The following is a 13,608-nucleotide window of genomic DNA, read 5'->3' on the forward strand; positions in this document are numbered from 1 at the left end:
TAAGGGCCAAACATATTGCATCCTGACTATGACAGGTACCTATCTGTCCAGAAAACAATTATCTGGGACAGGAAATAGTGCTATCATATAAAGAAAAGGAGTACTTGTGGCACGCACACAAAACCTTATGCTCAAATAAATTGGTTAGTCTCTAAGGTGCCACAAGTACTCCCTTTCTTTTTGCGAATACAGACTAACACGGCTGCTACTCTGAAACCTGCTGTCATATAGAATCACAGAACTGCCATACTGGAGTAGACCTGAGATCCATGTAGTCCAGTATCCTGTCTGACAGTGGTCAGTACCAGATGCTTCAGAGGAAGGTGAAAGAAACCCACAGTAGGAAGATGTGGGATAATCTACACAATCTGTACCAACATCAAAAATGGGTTTGAGGATTAACACCAGCACAACGATTTCCAGGCCAACAAAAGCAAAAGATGATGTCACCGCTCTCTTTGTCTCTCACTTAGTAGGAGTGAAATGCCACATACCCCATCCGCACTGCTCTCTGGTGTTCTAATGGAAGAGTCAGTTGTGAGAAGGTCAGAGAGCTGTTTCCCTGCTCTGAGAGGCGTCAGGCAGAGTCAATACAGCAGAGATGAGGAAAGTGAATGGGAAAATTAAAACTGTGCTGGAGACATCTTGCATTTTCCTTCAAGCAACTGGAAGGAAACATTTTGTTACTTGGGACTGTTCAGGATTCACCCCCTCACCTTATTGATGTTTACGAGCAGCACAATTCTGCCTTCTCCAGGAGGAAGTTCTGTAGTATACGTTTGCTGTGTTTGCAACTTAGGAATGTTCACTGTCACGAGACCAACAACTGGCTTTGAGCTGACAACATCAAAAACAGACTCTATTTCAAGACTCCACTGCTGAGCACTCTTCACTAAGCAAAGAAAAAAAAATGTATTTATTTGTATTTCTATACATACTAATTCACATGTCCCTAGTCTTATTAAAGATACAATTACACACACACACAAAAGAAATGCAACAATTTTGTTTTTAAGTTTGCCTTTGAACAGGACCTACGCTTCACTGTTTAGTGTATTTGACACCAGTGTTTACGTTTGCTCATTCAGACGAGGACTATGCACAGTGTAATGGAAATTCGTAACTCATTTTCCCCCCCATTCCTAAACCACATACAACCTTTGAAAGTTCTGTACAACACAGAGCATGAACCTCTCATTCTTTATCATTAAGAAGGGACTTTTCCCACTCAACTTCCAGTCATTATGTTTGCTTTGTCAGTATTCATATGAGCACAGGTCTCTTTGAGAAAGGTCGCAATCACAAGGCAACACAATCACTTTTGTCTATTGAACAAAAACAGTATTAATAATAAATAAGCCAAATTCATCCACCATTAATGTTGCCAACTTTTTAATTTTTGAAAACCAGACACTACAGCAGGAGTGTCGGAAGCTCCCACTGCTCCCTGCTCCGCCTCTTCACCCCCAAGGCCATGCCCCTGCTCTGCCTCTTCCCTCGAGGCCACTGATCTCCCTTTCCTCCTTGCTCGATCCTCTCCACCTCCTTCCCTCAGCTGTGATCCCCCTGCTCTGGGGCTACAGCCCTGACGTGGAGTTTGCCCGCCCATGAGACGCCGGTAGGTGATGGCCCTGGCTGAGCAGGGGCTGGTGCAGGTTGATGACCTGGCACCCGACCCCCGCACGCAGCACCCAGACTTTTGGTGTCTGGTACATATGACCAGACACTGTACAGGTCCCCCGTCGACCGGACTTTCTGGTAGACAACCAGATACCTGGCAACCCTACCCCCCACGTTAATAGATAAAATGAACTGAGTTATGCTGGGGATGAATTGGGCCCACTATGTCTAAACCGGATGGGTCCATATGTTTGTTTTTCTTTTGTCACTGAAGCGTGCGAGAGGAAACATGCTAATGACTTGTCTGCGATCTCTCTGCACTTATGCCAAAGTGTTCTCTTGCTTAAAGAATAATTCATTAACAAGGTAATCTGGTGAAAGGGGTATCTCCAACTAATGTTTGCTGAAACTTCCTGTTAATGTGTTAACTTTGGGTAATTAAACTATAACCAAAAGCTGGCCAAGCCTTTACTTTGCATAAAACAGCTAACTATGCTTCCTGGGGGTAGGGTTCTCAAGTTTAACCCATGAACATCTATGCAGCCCTTTGGAATCCTGTTAAGGAAGTCTATCTGACTGTCTGTGGTTAATTATTCCCCCACTTCCTCACAGGGGTCATCCCTCTTGGAGTGGGTATGGGGCAGCAGAGTCTAGTAATGGCAAATGGAGGTATCTGGTAGTGTTCCTGTAGGAGTCTCAGCTGTGACACTGTATTTCTTACCCTTCTTCTTGTAACAAAGATGTCGGCAAAACAGCTGAATACTGTGCATGCACAAAGGCAAACCAAAACAGGGGAGACTTAGTATATTTTTTTTATTATTATTATTTACAAGGACATTTGCACTGGTCTAACCAATTTTCCTGCTTGTGTTTCTTCCACTGGTCATTCTGCCTGTGCAATAATATAATAATGCAAGAACCACTGAAAAAACAGGACTATAAAACCCCCTTGTTTAATCTCCATTGTTAACTGTCAATTTCCTCTCTGTGTGTATTATATATCTACTTCCTTCTGACAGTTAAGTTGTAGTATCTCCATTTTGATTTGGGATAAAAGAGAAAGTAGTTTCTCTCAAAACAAAATTCATCCCTGGTATAACTTCACTGGCTTAAGAGAATTCATTGGGATGAATTTGGCCCAAAGCTGACATCACCCCTGCACAGAGGGCATGATTTCCAGAAGGGCTGAGCACCCAAAAATTCACATTGAAGTCAATGAGAGCTGTGGGTGGGGAAAATCAAGGTTAGAGACACTACATAAAAGGTCAAAACCATCAGCTTTCCCCCAGATGCACTTTTTCCCCGCCCTTCCCCTGCCATAAGAGGCCAAGTCCATTCCTGAACTCCAGGCGTTAGACGGCAAAAAATGGGAACAAGGGCTCCTTAGAGATCCAGTGGTCAGGAGGCTATGACTCAACAATCTGGCAAGCAACACAAGGGATTGTGCTGTTTCAGCACAGCACAAGTTGCTAATTCATTGCTTATTCTTCCAAATTTCAGTCTCTTAATTTTAATGAGCTCGGTCTCCAGGTTGGACTCCGAAAGCTCTGTCTGCTGAATGAGAGGGCCCTACTGCCTTATCCAACAACCCATCCCCTGGCTGCCAGCAGGTGGAGTTGTGAGGATGTGGGAGGAACCAGGCAGCACTTACGTATCTGAACTTCCCAGAAGCTGTACTGAGTCTATGTTGAGGCTTTTCATTGAAATTCCGACTACGTTAATTCTGGCTGAGAGCTGGAGTTATTTTTGGAAGCTATAAAAGCATCCAGGGAGTGACGTATTCCCCTTTCATTTAGACGCAACATCTTTCTTCATAAAGCGTGAAATTCAGCCCAGCGAAGAGGGCGTACACACTACCCACCCGCCCGATGTTAAGTGGGTCTTGTGTGGAGCGGAGGGTAGGGTGGGTGGTCTCTAGTGGCATGCATTAGACAGCTGAAACAGAAAATAAACTACTTTTGTTCAGCTTCCATGATCTTCAATACAAATGAAAGACAAACAAATGGCAGAGCCAGGCAAGGAAACCTGTTAGGTGGCAAACATGCAATGCTCAAACTGTAGGTTGAGAAACACAATCCTTGCACATCATAGTTGCTTTTCTGTCCCAGTCTCGTCCATGAGCCCTGAAATTTCAGCACTGTTTAAACTGTGCTGACACTGCACTTGTCCACTCAAGACAGAACTACAGCTCCAGCAGCAGTACTATCTGTTTGGGTTTTTTTAAATGAAAGTGTGAGAGTCAGGGGAGAGAAGAGAGCAATTTATATGGGAAAAGACAGTTCCCTTTTCCATAACTGGTGTTCTTCGAGATGTGCCGCTCATGTCTATTCCACAATAGGTGTGTGTTCACGCCATGTGCACCGGTATCGGAAGTTTTTCCCCTAGCAGTACCCGTAGGGGAGCGCCCCTGGAGCGGTGCCTGCCTGGCACGGTATAAGGGGGGCTGCGCTTCCCACACCCTCAGTTCCTTCTTGCCAGACAACTCCAACAGAGGGGAAGGAGGGCGAGATGAGGAATAGACATGAGCAACACATCTCGAAGAACACCAGTTATGGAAGAGGTAACTGTCTTTTCTTCTTTGAGTGATTGCTCAGGTGTATTCCACAATAGGTGATTCCAACCTGTATCTGTTGGAGGTGGGTAGGAGTTCACAATTTTCCAGGACGGAGTACAGCCCTGCCAAACCCGGTGTCCTCCCTGGTCTGGGAGACGATCGCATAATGCGAGGTGAAAACATGAATTGAAGATCACGTGGCTGCCCTACAAATGTCCTGAATGGGGACATGGGCCAAAAAGGCAGCCGACGAGGCCTGAGCCCTAGTCGAGTGTGCCCGCACAATTGATGGCGGGGGAATTCCCGCCAGGTCATAGCAGGCACAGATGCACAAGGTGATCCAGTTGGAGACACGCTGAGTGGAGATCGGCTGACCTTTCATGCGCTCGGCCAAGGCGATGAACAGCTGCGAGGACTTCCTGAATGGCTTAGTCTGCTGCAGGTAAAAGGCCAGATCCCGTCTCACATCCAGCGTGTGGAGGCGGCGCTCTTCACTGGACGCATGGGTCTTGGGGCAGAGGACTGGCAGGAAAATGTCCTGACCCATGTGGTAGGCAGAGACCATCTTCGGGAGGAACGAAGGATGTGGGCGGAGCTGGACCTTATCCTTCTGGAATACTGTGTACGGGGGCTCGGAGGTCAGGGCCCTGAGTTCCAAGACCCGCCCAGCCGACATGATCGCCACCTGGAAGGCTACCTTCCACGAGAGGTGCGACCAGGAGCACGTAGCTAGCGGATCAAACGGGGGGCTCATGAGGCAGGCCAGCACCAGGTTCAGATCCAACTGGGGAACTGGGGGCCGAACGTACGGGAAGAGATGATCCAATCCCTTAAGAAATTGGACAGTCATAGCATGGGAAAATACTGTGTGGCCCTGCACTGGTGGATGGAAGGCCAATACGGTGGGCGGAAGGCCAAAGTGCACCTTGATGGACGAGGATGCCAGGCCCTGGGCTCTAAGGTGAAGGAGGTAGTTCAAAATGAGCAGGACTGGGGCAGCCATGGGGAAACACCCTGCTCAGCCACCCATCGGGAAAAACGAGACCACTTTGCCAAGTAGGCTCAGCGTGTGGAGGGTCACCTGCTTTCCAAGAGGATGCACTGAACTCCTTCCGAGCACGTCCTTTCCTCCCGGCCTAACCATTGAGCAGCCACGCTGTGAGGTAGAGTGCCACTAGGTTGGGGTGAAGGAGGCTGCCCTGGTCCTGGGAGAGCAGGTCTGGGCGGGATGGCAACGGCCATGGCGGGCGACTGTCAGACTCGTGAGGGTCGCATACCAATGTTGCCTGGGCCATGCCACGGCAATCAGGAGGACCTGGGCCCTGTCCGTCTTTATTTTTTCCAGGACCTTGCCTAACAGCGGGAACTGGGGGAAGGCATAGAGGAACCGGCCTACCAGGACAGGAGGAAGGCAACGGAGATAGCGCCCCTTCCCAGCCCTCCCCCCCGGAGCAGAACCGGGGACAGTGATGGTTCTGCCGAGTAGCGAACAGGTCCAATTGGGGACTTCCCCACTCTCGAAAAAGTCTGTGCACCACCTCTGCGAGAAGAGACCACTCATGCTAAGAGAAGAAGTCCCTGCTCAAGCGATCTGCCCACGAGTTCCAGGCACCCGGTAGGTGGTAGGCTTGTAGGCAAATGTCGTGGGCTATACAGAAGTCCCATAGCCTAAGGGCTTCCTGGCAGAGGATCAGGCTCCGCCTTGTCTGTTGATGTAAAACATTGAGGCCATGTTGTCCATGAGAACCCTGACCACTCGGCCCTCCAGGTGCGAGCAGAAGGCCATGCATGCCAGCCGGACCACCCTGAGCTCCTTGACGTTTATGTGGAGGGCCAGGTCCTGTGCAGACCACAGACATTGGGTCTGAATGTTCCCCACATGGGCTCCCCACCCCAGGTCTGATGCATCGGACACCACCTCCATCGATGGGGGCCTGCCTCTGAACGGGACCCCATGGAGCATGTTCCCTGGGGAGGACCACCATCATAGGGAGGCGATCACCAGTTCGGGCACAGTGAGGACTTTGTCCATCCTGTCTCTAGCCTGGGAGATCGCCAAGGCCAACCATAGCTCGAGGGGCCTCATCCTGAGTCTGGCGTGACGGACCACATATGTGCATGCCAACATGTGACCCAAGAGCTGGAGACACGCTTTGGCTATTGTCACTGGAAACCTTGTAATCATGTCGATGAGCCCTTTCAGGGTCTCGAACCTGTCTGGTGGGAGGGAGGCTCTGGCCAACATGGCGTCCAGGACTGCCCCAATAAATTCTATGCCAGGAGTCAGCAACCTTTTAGAAGTGGTGTGCCGAGTCTTCATTTATTCACTTTAATTTAAGGTTTTGCGTGCCAGTAATACATTTTAACGTTTTTTAGAAGGTCTCTCTCTATAAGTCTATATATTATATAACTAAACTATTGTTGTATGTAAACAAGGTTTTCAAAATGTTTAAGAAGCTTCATTTAAAATTAAATTAAAATGCTGATCTTACACCGCCGGCCCGCTCAGCCCACTGCTGGCCTGCGGTTCTGAGTCAGGGCTGGGGTTGTGGGGGGGGGTGCAGGGATTAGGGCACGGGGCTGGGGTGTGGGGGACGTGCAGGGGTGAGGGCAGAGGGCTGGGTGTGTGAGAGGGGGGTGCAGGGGTCAGGGCAGAGGAGTGGGGGGGGAGGGTCAGAGCAGAGGGCTGGCCTGAGCAGCTCATGGCAGGGGGCTGGAGGGGATATGCCAATTCCACCCCCTTCCCCAAGGTCCCCGGAGCAGAGAGCACGCTGCTGCTCTGCTTTTCCCTCTCCACCTCCATAGCAAGGGCTGTCAGCTGATTGGCCTCAGGGAGGGAAGAGAAGGGGCAGGAATCCAGCACTCTGGGGGAAGAGGAGGGGGAGGGGGAAGCATGCCTGCCCTGCAAGGAGAGAGCAGTGGGCGGAGAAGAGCGGGCCAGGCAGGATTTTTAATGGCACGCTGCTGTCTGCCAGAGTCCCCGGCAGACAGCAGCGTGCCATTAAAAATTGGCTCGCGTGCCATCTTTGGCACGCGTGCGATAGGTTGCCGACCCCTGCTCTATGCGTTGCACTGGGACTAACGTGGACTTGGTGTTGGTTTACCAACAGGCCCAGAGTGGCGCACATGGACAGAAGGAGCGCCATGTGATCCTGCACCTGCGAGCGGGAGCTGCCCTTGACCAGCCAGTCATCCAGACAGGGGATGATCTGAACCCCATGGTGCCTGAGGTAGGCCGCCACCACCGACATACTCTTTGTAAACACCGGGGGGCTGTGGACAGGCCAAACGGGAGGACCGTAAACTGGTAGTGTTCCTGCCCAACCATGAAACTGAGGAAGCGTCTGTGCCCCTCGAATATACGAATGTGGAAGTACGCATCCTGCAGATCGAGGGCAGGTTACCAGTCCCCAGGATCCAGGGAGGGGATGATGGAGGCCAGGGAGACTATGCAGAACTTGAGCTTTACCACGTACTGGTTCAGGCCTTGCAGGTCCAGGATGGGTCTGAGCCCCCCTTTGGCCTTTGGGATAAGGAAATAGCAGGAGTAGTACCCCTTGCGTTCGAACTCCGCTGGCACCCTTTCCACCGCTCCCAGGCCAAGGAGCCACCCCACCTTCCGCTCAAGCAGAGCCTCGTGAGAAGGGTCCCCCAGGAGGGATGGGGGCGGAGGGTGGTTGGGTGGGGTGGAGGTAAACTGGAGGGTGTAACCCCGGGAGATGGTATTGAGGACCCATTGGTCCAAGGTCAGCTGTGACCATTCTGGGAGGAAAGCACCCAACCGGTTGGAGAAGGGAAGCTTTATTGTGGATTGATCTCTGATGAGAACTGGTAGGGCTCCCCCAGGGCGTCCCATCAAAACTGCCATTTCCCTGCCTGTTTGCCCTTCGGGGACACACATTGGGGGGCAGGCCGAGACTGTCTCTGCGGGCGCTTCTTATAGTCCCGCGACTTTTTATAAGGGGGCTCATATTTAGATTGGGTGGCCTGGGCGGGAGCCTGCTGCGACTTAAACTTAGGTTTAGCCAGAGCCGGAACATAGAGGCCAAGAGTCTGAAGCGTGGTGCGAGTGTCTTTCAGGCCATGCAGTTTTATATCCGTTTGTTCTGCAAACAGAGCTTTGCCGTCAAACGAGAGGTCCTGCAAGGAGGTCTGCGCCTCACTGGACAGCCCAGAGAGCAGAAGCCACGACGCCCTTCTCATGGATACCGCGGAGGCCATGGACCGTGCGGCTGTGTCCACTGCATCCAACGCTGCCTGCAGAGTTGCCCTGGCAGCCGCTGTACCCTCCTCCACCAGCGCTTTGAACTCCTTCCTGTCGTGCTCTTGGAGGGAATCGTCGAACTTGAGCAGGGAGCCCCACAGATTGAACTCATATCAGCCCAGGAGAGTCTGATGGTTCGCCACCCATAACTGGAAGCTCGAGGACAAATACATTTTTCTCCCAAATGAATCCAGCCTCCTTGAATCCTTATTTTTTGGAGTAGGGGCTGGTTGGCCCTGCTGGTCCCTGTGGTTGACCGACTCGACCACCAGGGAGTTAGGAGCCTTTAGTGGGCACAAAATACTTCTGTTCCACTCTCTTAGAGATGGGGGCCAATGAGGCTGGGGTTTGCCACCGGGCATTTGAAATTTTTGCTACCCCTTCATGGAGAGGCAAGGCCACTCTGCCTGGTACCGTGGCGGATAGGACATTAAAAAGGGAGTCTGAGGGCTCCTCCACCTCCTCTGCCTGAAGGTTGAGGTTTGATGGCACCCTTTTCAATAGCTCTTGGTGGGCTTTAGAGGTCTCCTGCAGGACAAAGGGAGGAGTGGCCGTAATCACCTCATCAGGGGAGGGTATGCGGTACTTTGCACGTCCACATGCACCAGACGGTCCACCATCTGGTCGCTCTCTGGGCACGGCACCCAGGATGTACGCCCCACCGACTCCTTCCTCGGAGGTCGGGAGAGGGAGGCCGACGGCCATTCCGAAGCTCTGGCCACCAAGCGAGCACCCACCAGGGGCTGCGTCGGGGGCCACAGTGCCCACTGGTACCACTGGGCCAGCCACGGGGCCCAGTGACACTGCACCTGCTGTGGCACCGGCGGAGCAGGCTGTTCAGCCTGGCTGGCCTGACCCATCGACGGACGGCTACGAAGGGAGGCCAGGCTGGTGTATGACCTGCTGCTGTCCCTTGACCAGGAGGATCGGTGGCGCAGGGAGCGGTGCTGACTCCGAGACAGCGACTCCAATGTGGAGGAACGATACCACCGGTAGCAGCTGCTCCGCGATCGGCCCAGGCGGGTGGATCTGCAATGGCAAATCGCCAGCGATTGACGCCCGGGGCTGTGGGAGCGGTGCCGTGGCGGGGTCCGGGAGCGAGACGACAAACGGGAACGGTGTCGATGTTTGTGTTGCGACCACGTCTGCCTCGGTCCCATCGGTGTCCGCTCCTCGAGGTGGAGCGGTGCCCAGAGTCTGTCAGACGGAACCCAGCCAGACAACCTGGTGGGAGTCGACGGTGACCCACGTGGACTACGCACAGAATGGTTGTTGAGTGGCGAACGGCGTCGGGAACATTCCCTCGACCGAGACAGGTACCGAGTCGAGGGCGACTGCGGAGATCCCAGCAGCAGCTTGCCTCTGGACCACGAGGCCAACATTGGCGGTGCTCCTGGTACCGGCATGGACATCACGTCCCGAGCCGCTTGCAGGGCCTCTGGCATGGAAGGCATCCGGGGAAGCCTGCTCCGAATGGGCCAGGCTACTCTGCTCTACTTGAGTTGGAGGCCTAGAGGCCGATGGGGATCGAGGTCTGCCCAACACGGGTCTAGTCTCTGCCCCAGATTTACTTCGGTGCCGCAGCGGAGAAGGCCTCTTCTTAGCCTTCTCGGCGTGCCCCGTGGACGGGGAGTGGTGCCGACTAGTAGATGGCGCTGGGGGATTGCCGCACACCGACACCACAGTGCCTGGTGTGAACTCGCAGCGGCACACCAGAGTTGGGGTCAATGTCAACTCCATGAGGATAGCCCAGAGCCTAATGTCTCTCTCTCTCTTGGTCTGAGGCTTAAACGACTTGCAAATCTTGCAGCGATTGCTGAGATGGGTTTCACCCAAACAGCGTAAACAGTCCGCGTGCGGATCACTCACTGGCATCGGGTGCCTACATGTGTCACACGACTTAAAACCTGGGGCCCAGGGCATGCCCGGGTGCACTAGCTAAACTAAACTAAAACTAATTGAGTACTAACTACAGGCACCAACATTGCACGAATAAGAGTTCTGGGGACAAGCTACAGCAAAGCTGGGGCAGAGCAGTTCCAAAGCACCTTCACTGGCAGCAAGAAGGAACTGAGGGTGGGGGTAGTGCGCAGCGCCCCTTATACCGTGCCATTGAGACGCCACTCCAGGGGTTGTTAGGGGTGCTCCCTTACGGGTACTGCTAGGGGAAATACTTCCGACACCGGTGCATGTGGTGAGCACGCACACCTATTGTGGAATACACATGAGCAATCACTCGAAGTTTAATGGAACACACAAGCTGGTGCAAAAGTAATGCTCCCAAACAACAGAACAGGACAGAGATAAAATCATTATTATAAACCTAACACACATTTTTTTGATTCACTGCTGGTCTCTTTATGCAAAACAGAGTTTGCATTTTGGATTTTTAATAATTTTACCATTATTATTTATATTTCAGTAGTGAGATCTGGACTCCATTGTACTCAGCACTGTCCATACAAACAACAAAAGAACAGTTTTTATGTTCCTATTCCAGTGTACTAAGTAACTGAACGTAGAATAAGAATGCTGTATTTCTCAAGTGAAACAATAAAGGGCAATATCATCAAGACTTACCATAGCTTGGGGTCAAAGTGAAGTAGATCAGGTGACAAAGGTTATAGGCTTCAATTCTAACATCTTTCCAAATTCCTTGAGCGGGAAAAGAGGGACCCCAGTCCCAACTGAACGAACATTGTTCCTGGAATACAGAAAGATGTATCGCAAGTATGTATTTTTCACCTAGGAACTGTTATTGTTCCAGACAATAAACAGACTCTTTATAAAAATTATCTACTGTATCTAAACAAAATATTCCTATACACCAAATAAAAAGTTCTCCAATTTCCAATAACTCAAGAAGAATGTACAGTATCTTTTCCTTACTCCTTGGCTAAATTCTGCTGAGAGTTAAAACCATACAAAATCAGTGGGAGAGCAAAATCAGACCTACCCCTTCCCTTAAAAAAAAAAATAAATAAAAAAAAAACAGCAAAAAATTCAATAGCAGCAAACAAGCAGTTACTCTCAAAACAGTTCTAACTTATCCACAGTCTTAAGGTCAATCTTTAATTTTAAATGTAAGAGACAAAGAAAGGAATAGCACATTGATGGATAAAGGTGTTTGCAATAATTTAAAGGGACACTATCAACCTAAATATCACAGGAGTATGAAAATGTTATGTCTACTATTGTTACCAGTAACACAGACTAGTGTAACTGAAAGAGATGAGAGATTCAGTGTGTTTGTTGGGTGCGTTTTGTGTATAATTAGGTTCACTCTTTCTCCCTTTTGTTTGCATGGTTCTTTCATACAGCAACAGGAAGATGACCAAAAAAAAAAAAAAAAACCAAAAAAACCCACATATTTAAAAAATAGGAAAATGTCATTATGACTACACACATTGGCAGAATTAAATACTCATGGTCAAGCATAGCACCTGAAACTACCTTCAATTTATTTTTAAAAACTGACTAGATTTTTAGTCTTAAAGGGATGCTGTTGACATCTATTGAGCTGACCTTTAAGCTCCACAACGTTCTCCCCCTCGTGCAAATACAATAGATCTTGTTAAAGTCCTGTACAGTGACCTACCACTCTAAATTTAGAGACCAATAATTTACAGCTGAAGCATACTAATTTTGGCAAGCAACAGCGTGTTAGTCAAGCCTATTCCCTGCACCACAGGAGTCGGCTTGCGTGTCTATCAAGTTGCAAAAGCTTCTTCTAGGAAGAAAGCAATGAACCAATTTCAAATTTAACAGCAGGGACAACCAGTTCTTAGAAAACAGTCCTGACTGGGAACAGTCTTTTTCTTTTTAAAAACTGTATCACTGATAGACCGTCAGGGTTCACTAATATAATCCCTTATATTTTCACCAGCTATTGTAGAAAGCCACCATCCTAAAGTATTAAAAGGTACATTTTCAATGTGGGCCTGGGGTGATTCGGCCACAAGACTCCCATGAAGATCTAGATGAGTTTAACATTCCTAATACTGAACCTCATACACATATACATAGCGTTCCATTACTTTACAATGGTAAGACTCAAACGAACTTTTAAAATGTTGTGTTTATTTACTTTCAAATGTGGCAGCTCTGCTGTTATACCCATATGTTTGAAATGCAAGCCGTTTTAGGAAACATTCCAAGCAATCTGCAAGTAGAGAAATGCAATGCCTTTGAGGATAAAAATCACTAAGGGTACTTTCCACAAGTCTTACGAGTTTAAATATATAGCCCAGCAAAGTATAAAAATCATTCCTCGCAATTTCACCTCTATAAATAGGACTACAGCTGTTCAAGCTCCTTCTCCTCCAGACTGATTTCTAACAAACATATGGACTCTGCAGAATTAAACAACTCTCCAAGTTTTAATTAACCTTTATGATACAAGTGAACCCCCTATGCTTCCCCCCACTTAGGTATCAAATTCAACCATAGCAAGGATAATCAGGGTTGGCCCAGAGATTAGTGCTTCGTTCTGCTGTAGTTCTAACTGCAATCCGTAGGGACTGCAATGGTTGTGAAGGCAATGTCTTCTTCAGCCCCAAGGAGAGAAGGGAACAGAGTGCTTTGGGGAACCAGGCACCAAGCCCTCTGTTGACAGGTTCCAGAGGAATGACATTCAGTTACAGGTCAAAAGGATTCTGGGCATGTTGTTTGAGGTAATTGAAAATGGAGGATTTGCAGGTCTCTGTTGAGAATACAGGGAGCACTTAGCAGGGAAGGCATTTAAAGGCAATTCTGAAACTCGTTATTTTCCCAGTTGTGCCTCCTTACTGCAAGGCTCTTTCAGAACAGCATGAGATCCTACACAGAAGATATTCTGCCACAGGTAGCTATAACAGTGTGAACTAAAGACTTACAGTTTCCCATCTTTGGTAGGTTTGTTCTAGTCTGTAATTTTAACTTAATACATATTTATATATATCTATATCTCCATCACACTTCACAACACCTTAAGATGAAAGTGGGCCCTCCGTTAGATAACTCTTGTCGGTACATGTCAGAGCGGCGCAGTATAAATAGCACAGCACATGAGCAATGAAAAACACTCACAAACCTGCTTGGCTGAGATTTTCTACAGCCTTGGCAATAAACTCTGGCACTGAGAACAGCTAGCTATTGTCATTATTCCTTGCTAAACTCACCTAGTGGATAG

General features: G+C 49.4%; 1 protein-coding gene across 3 annotated transcripts in view; it reads right to left on the reverse strand.

The window, feature by feature from the left end:
• Positions 1-13,608, reverse strand: part of MANBA (mannosidase beta) — a 74,219-nt gene that overhangs the window by 46,384 nt on the left and 14,227 nt on the right. For all 3 annotated transcript variants that reach the window (XM_043545255.1, XM_037896976.2, XM_037896974.2), the window contains exons 5-6: positions 11,019-11,142; positions 717-892 (exon numbers count right to left, since the gene is read on the reverse strand). In XM_043545255.1, the coding sequence (XP_043401190.1) occupies positions 717-892; positions 11,019-11,142 (300 nt within the window). The remainder of the gene's footprint in view (positions 1-716; positions 893-11,018; positions 11,143-13,608) is intronic.

This window comes from Chelonia mydas, chromosome 4, assembly GCF_015237465.2.
Source record: "Chelonia mydas isolate rCheMyd1 chromosome 4, rCheMyd1.pri.v2, whole genome shotgun sequence".
NCBI classification, from domain to species: Eukaryota; Metazoa; Chordata; order Testudines; family Cheloniidae; genus Chelonia; species Chelonia mydas.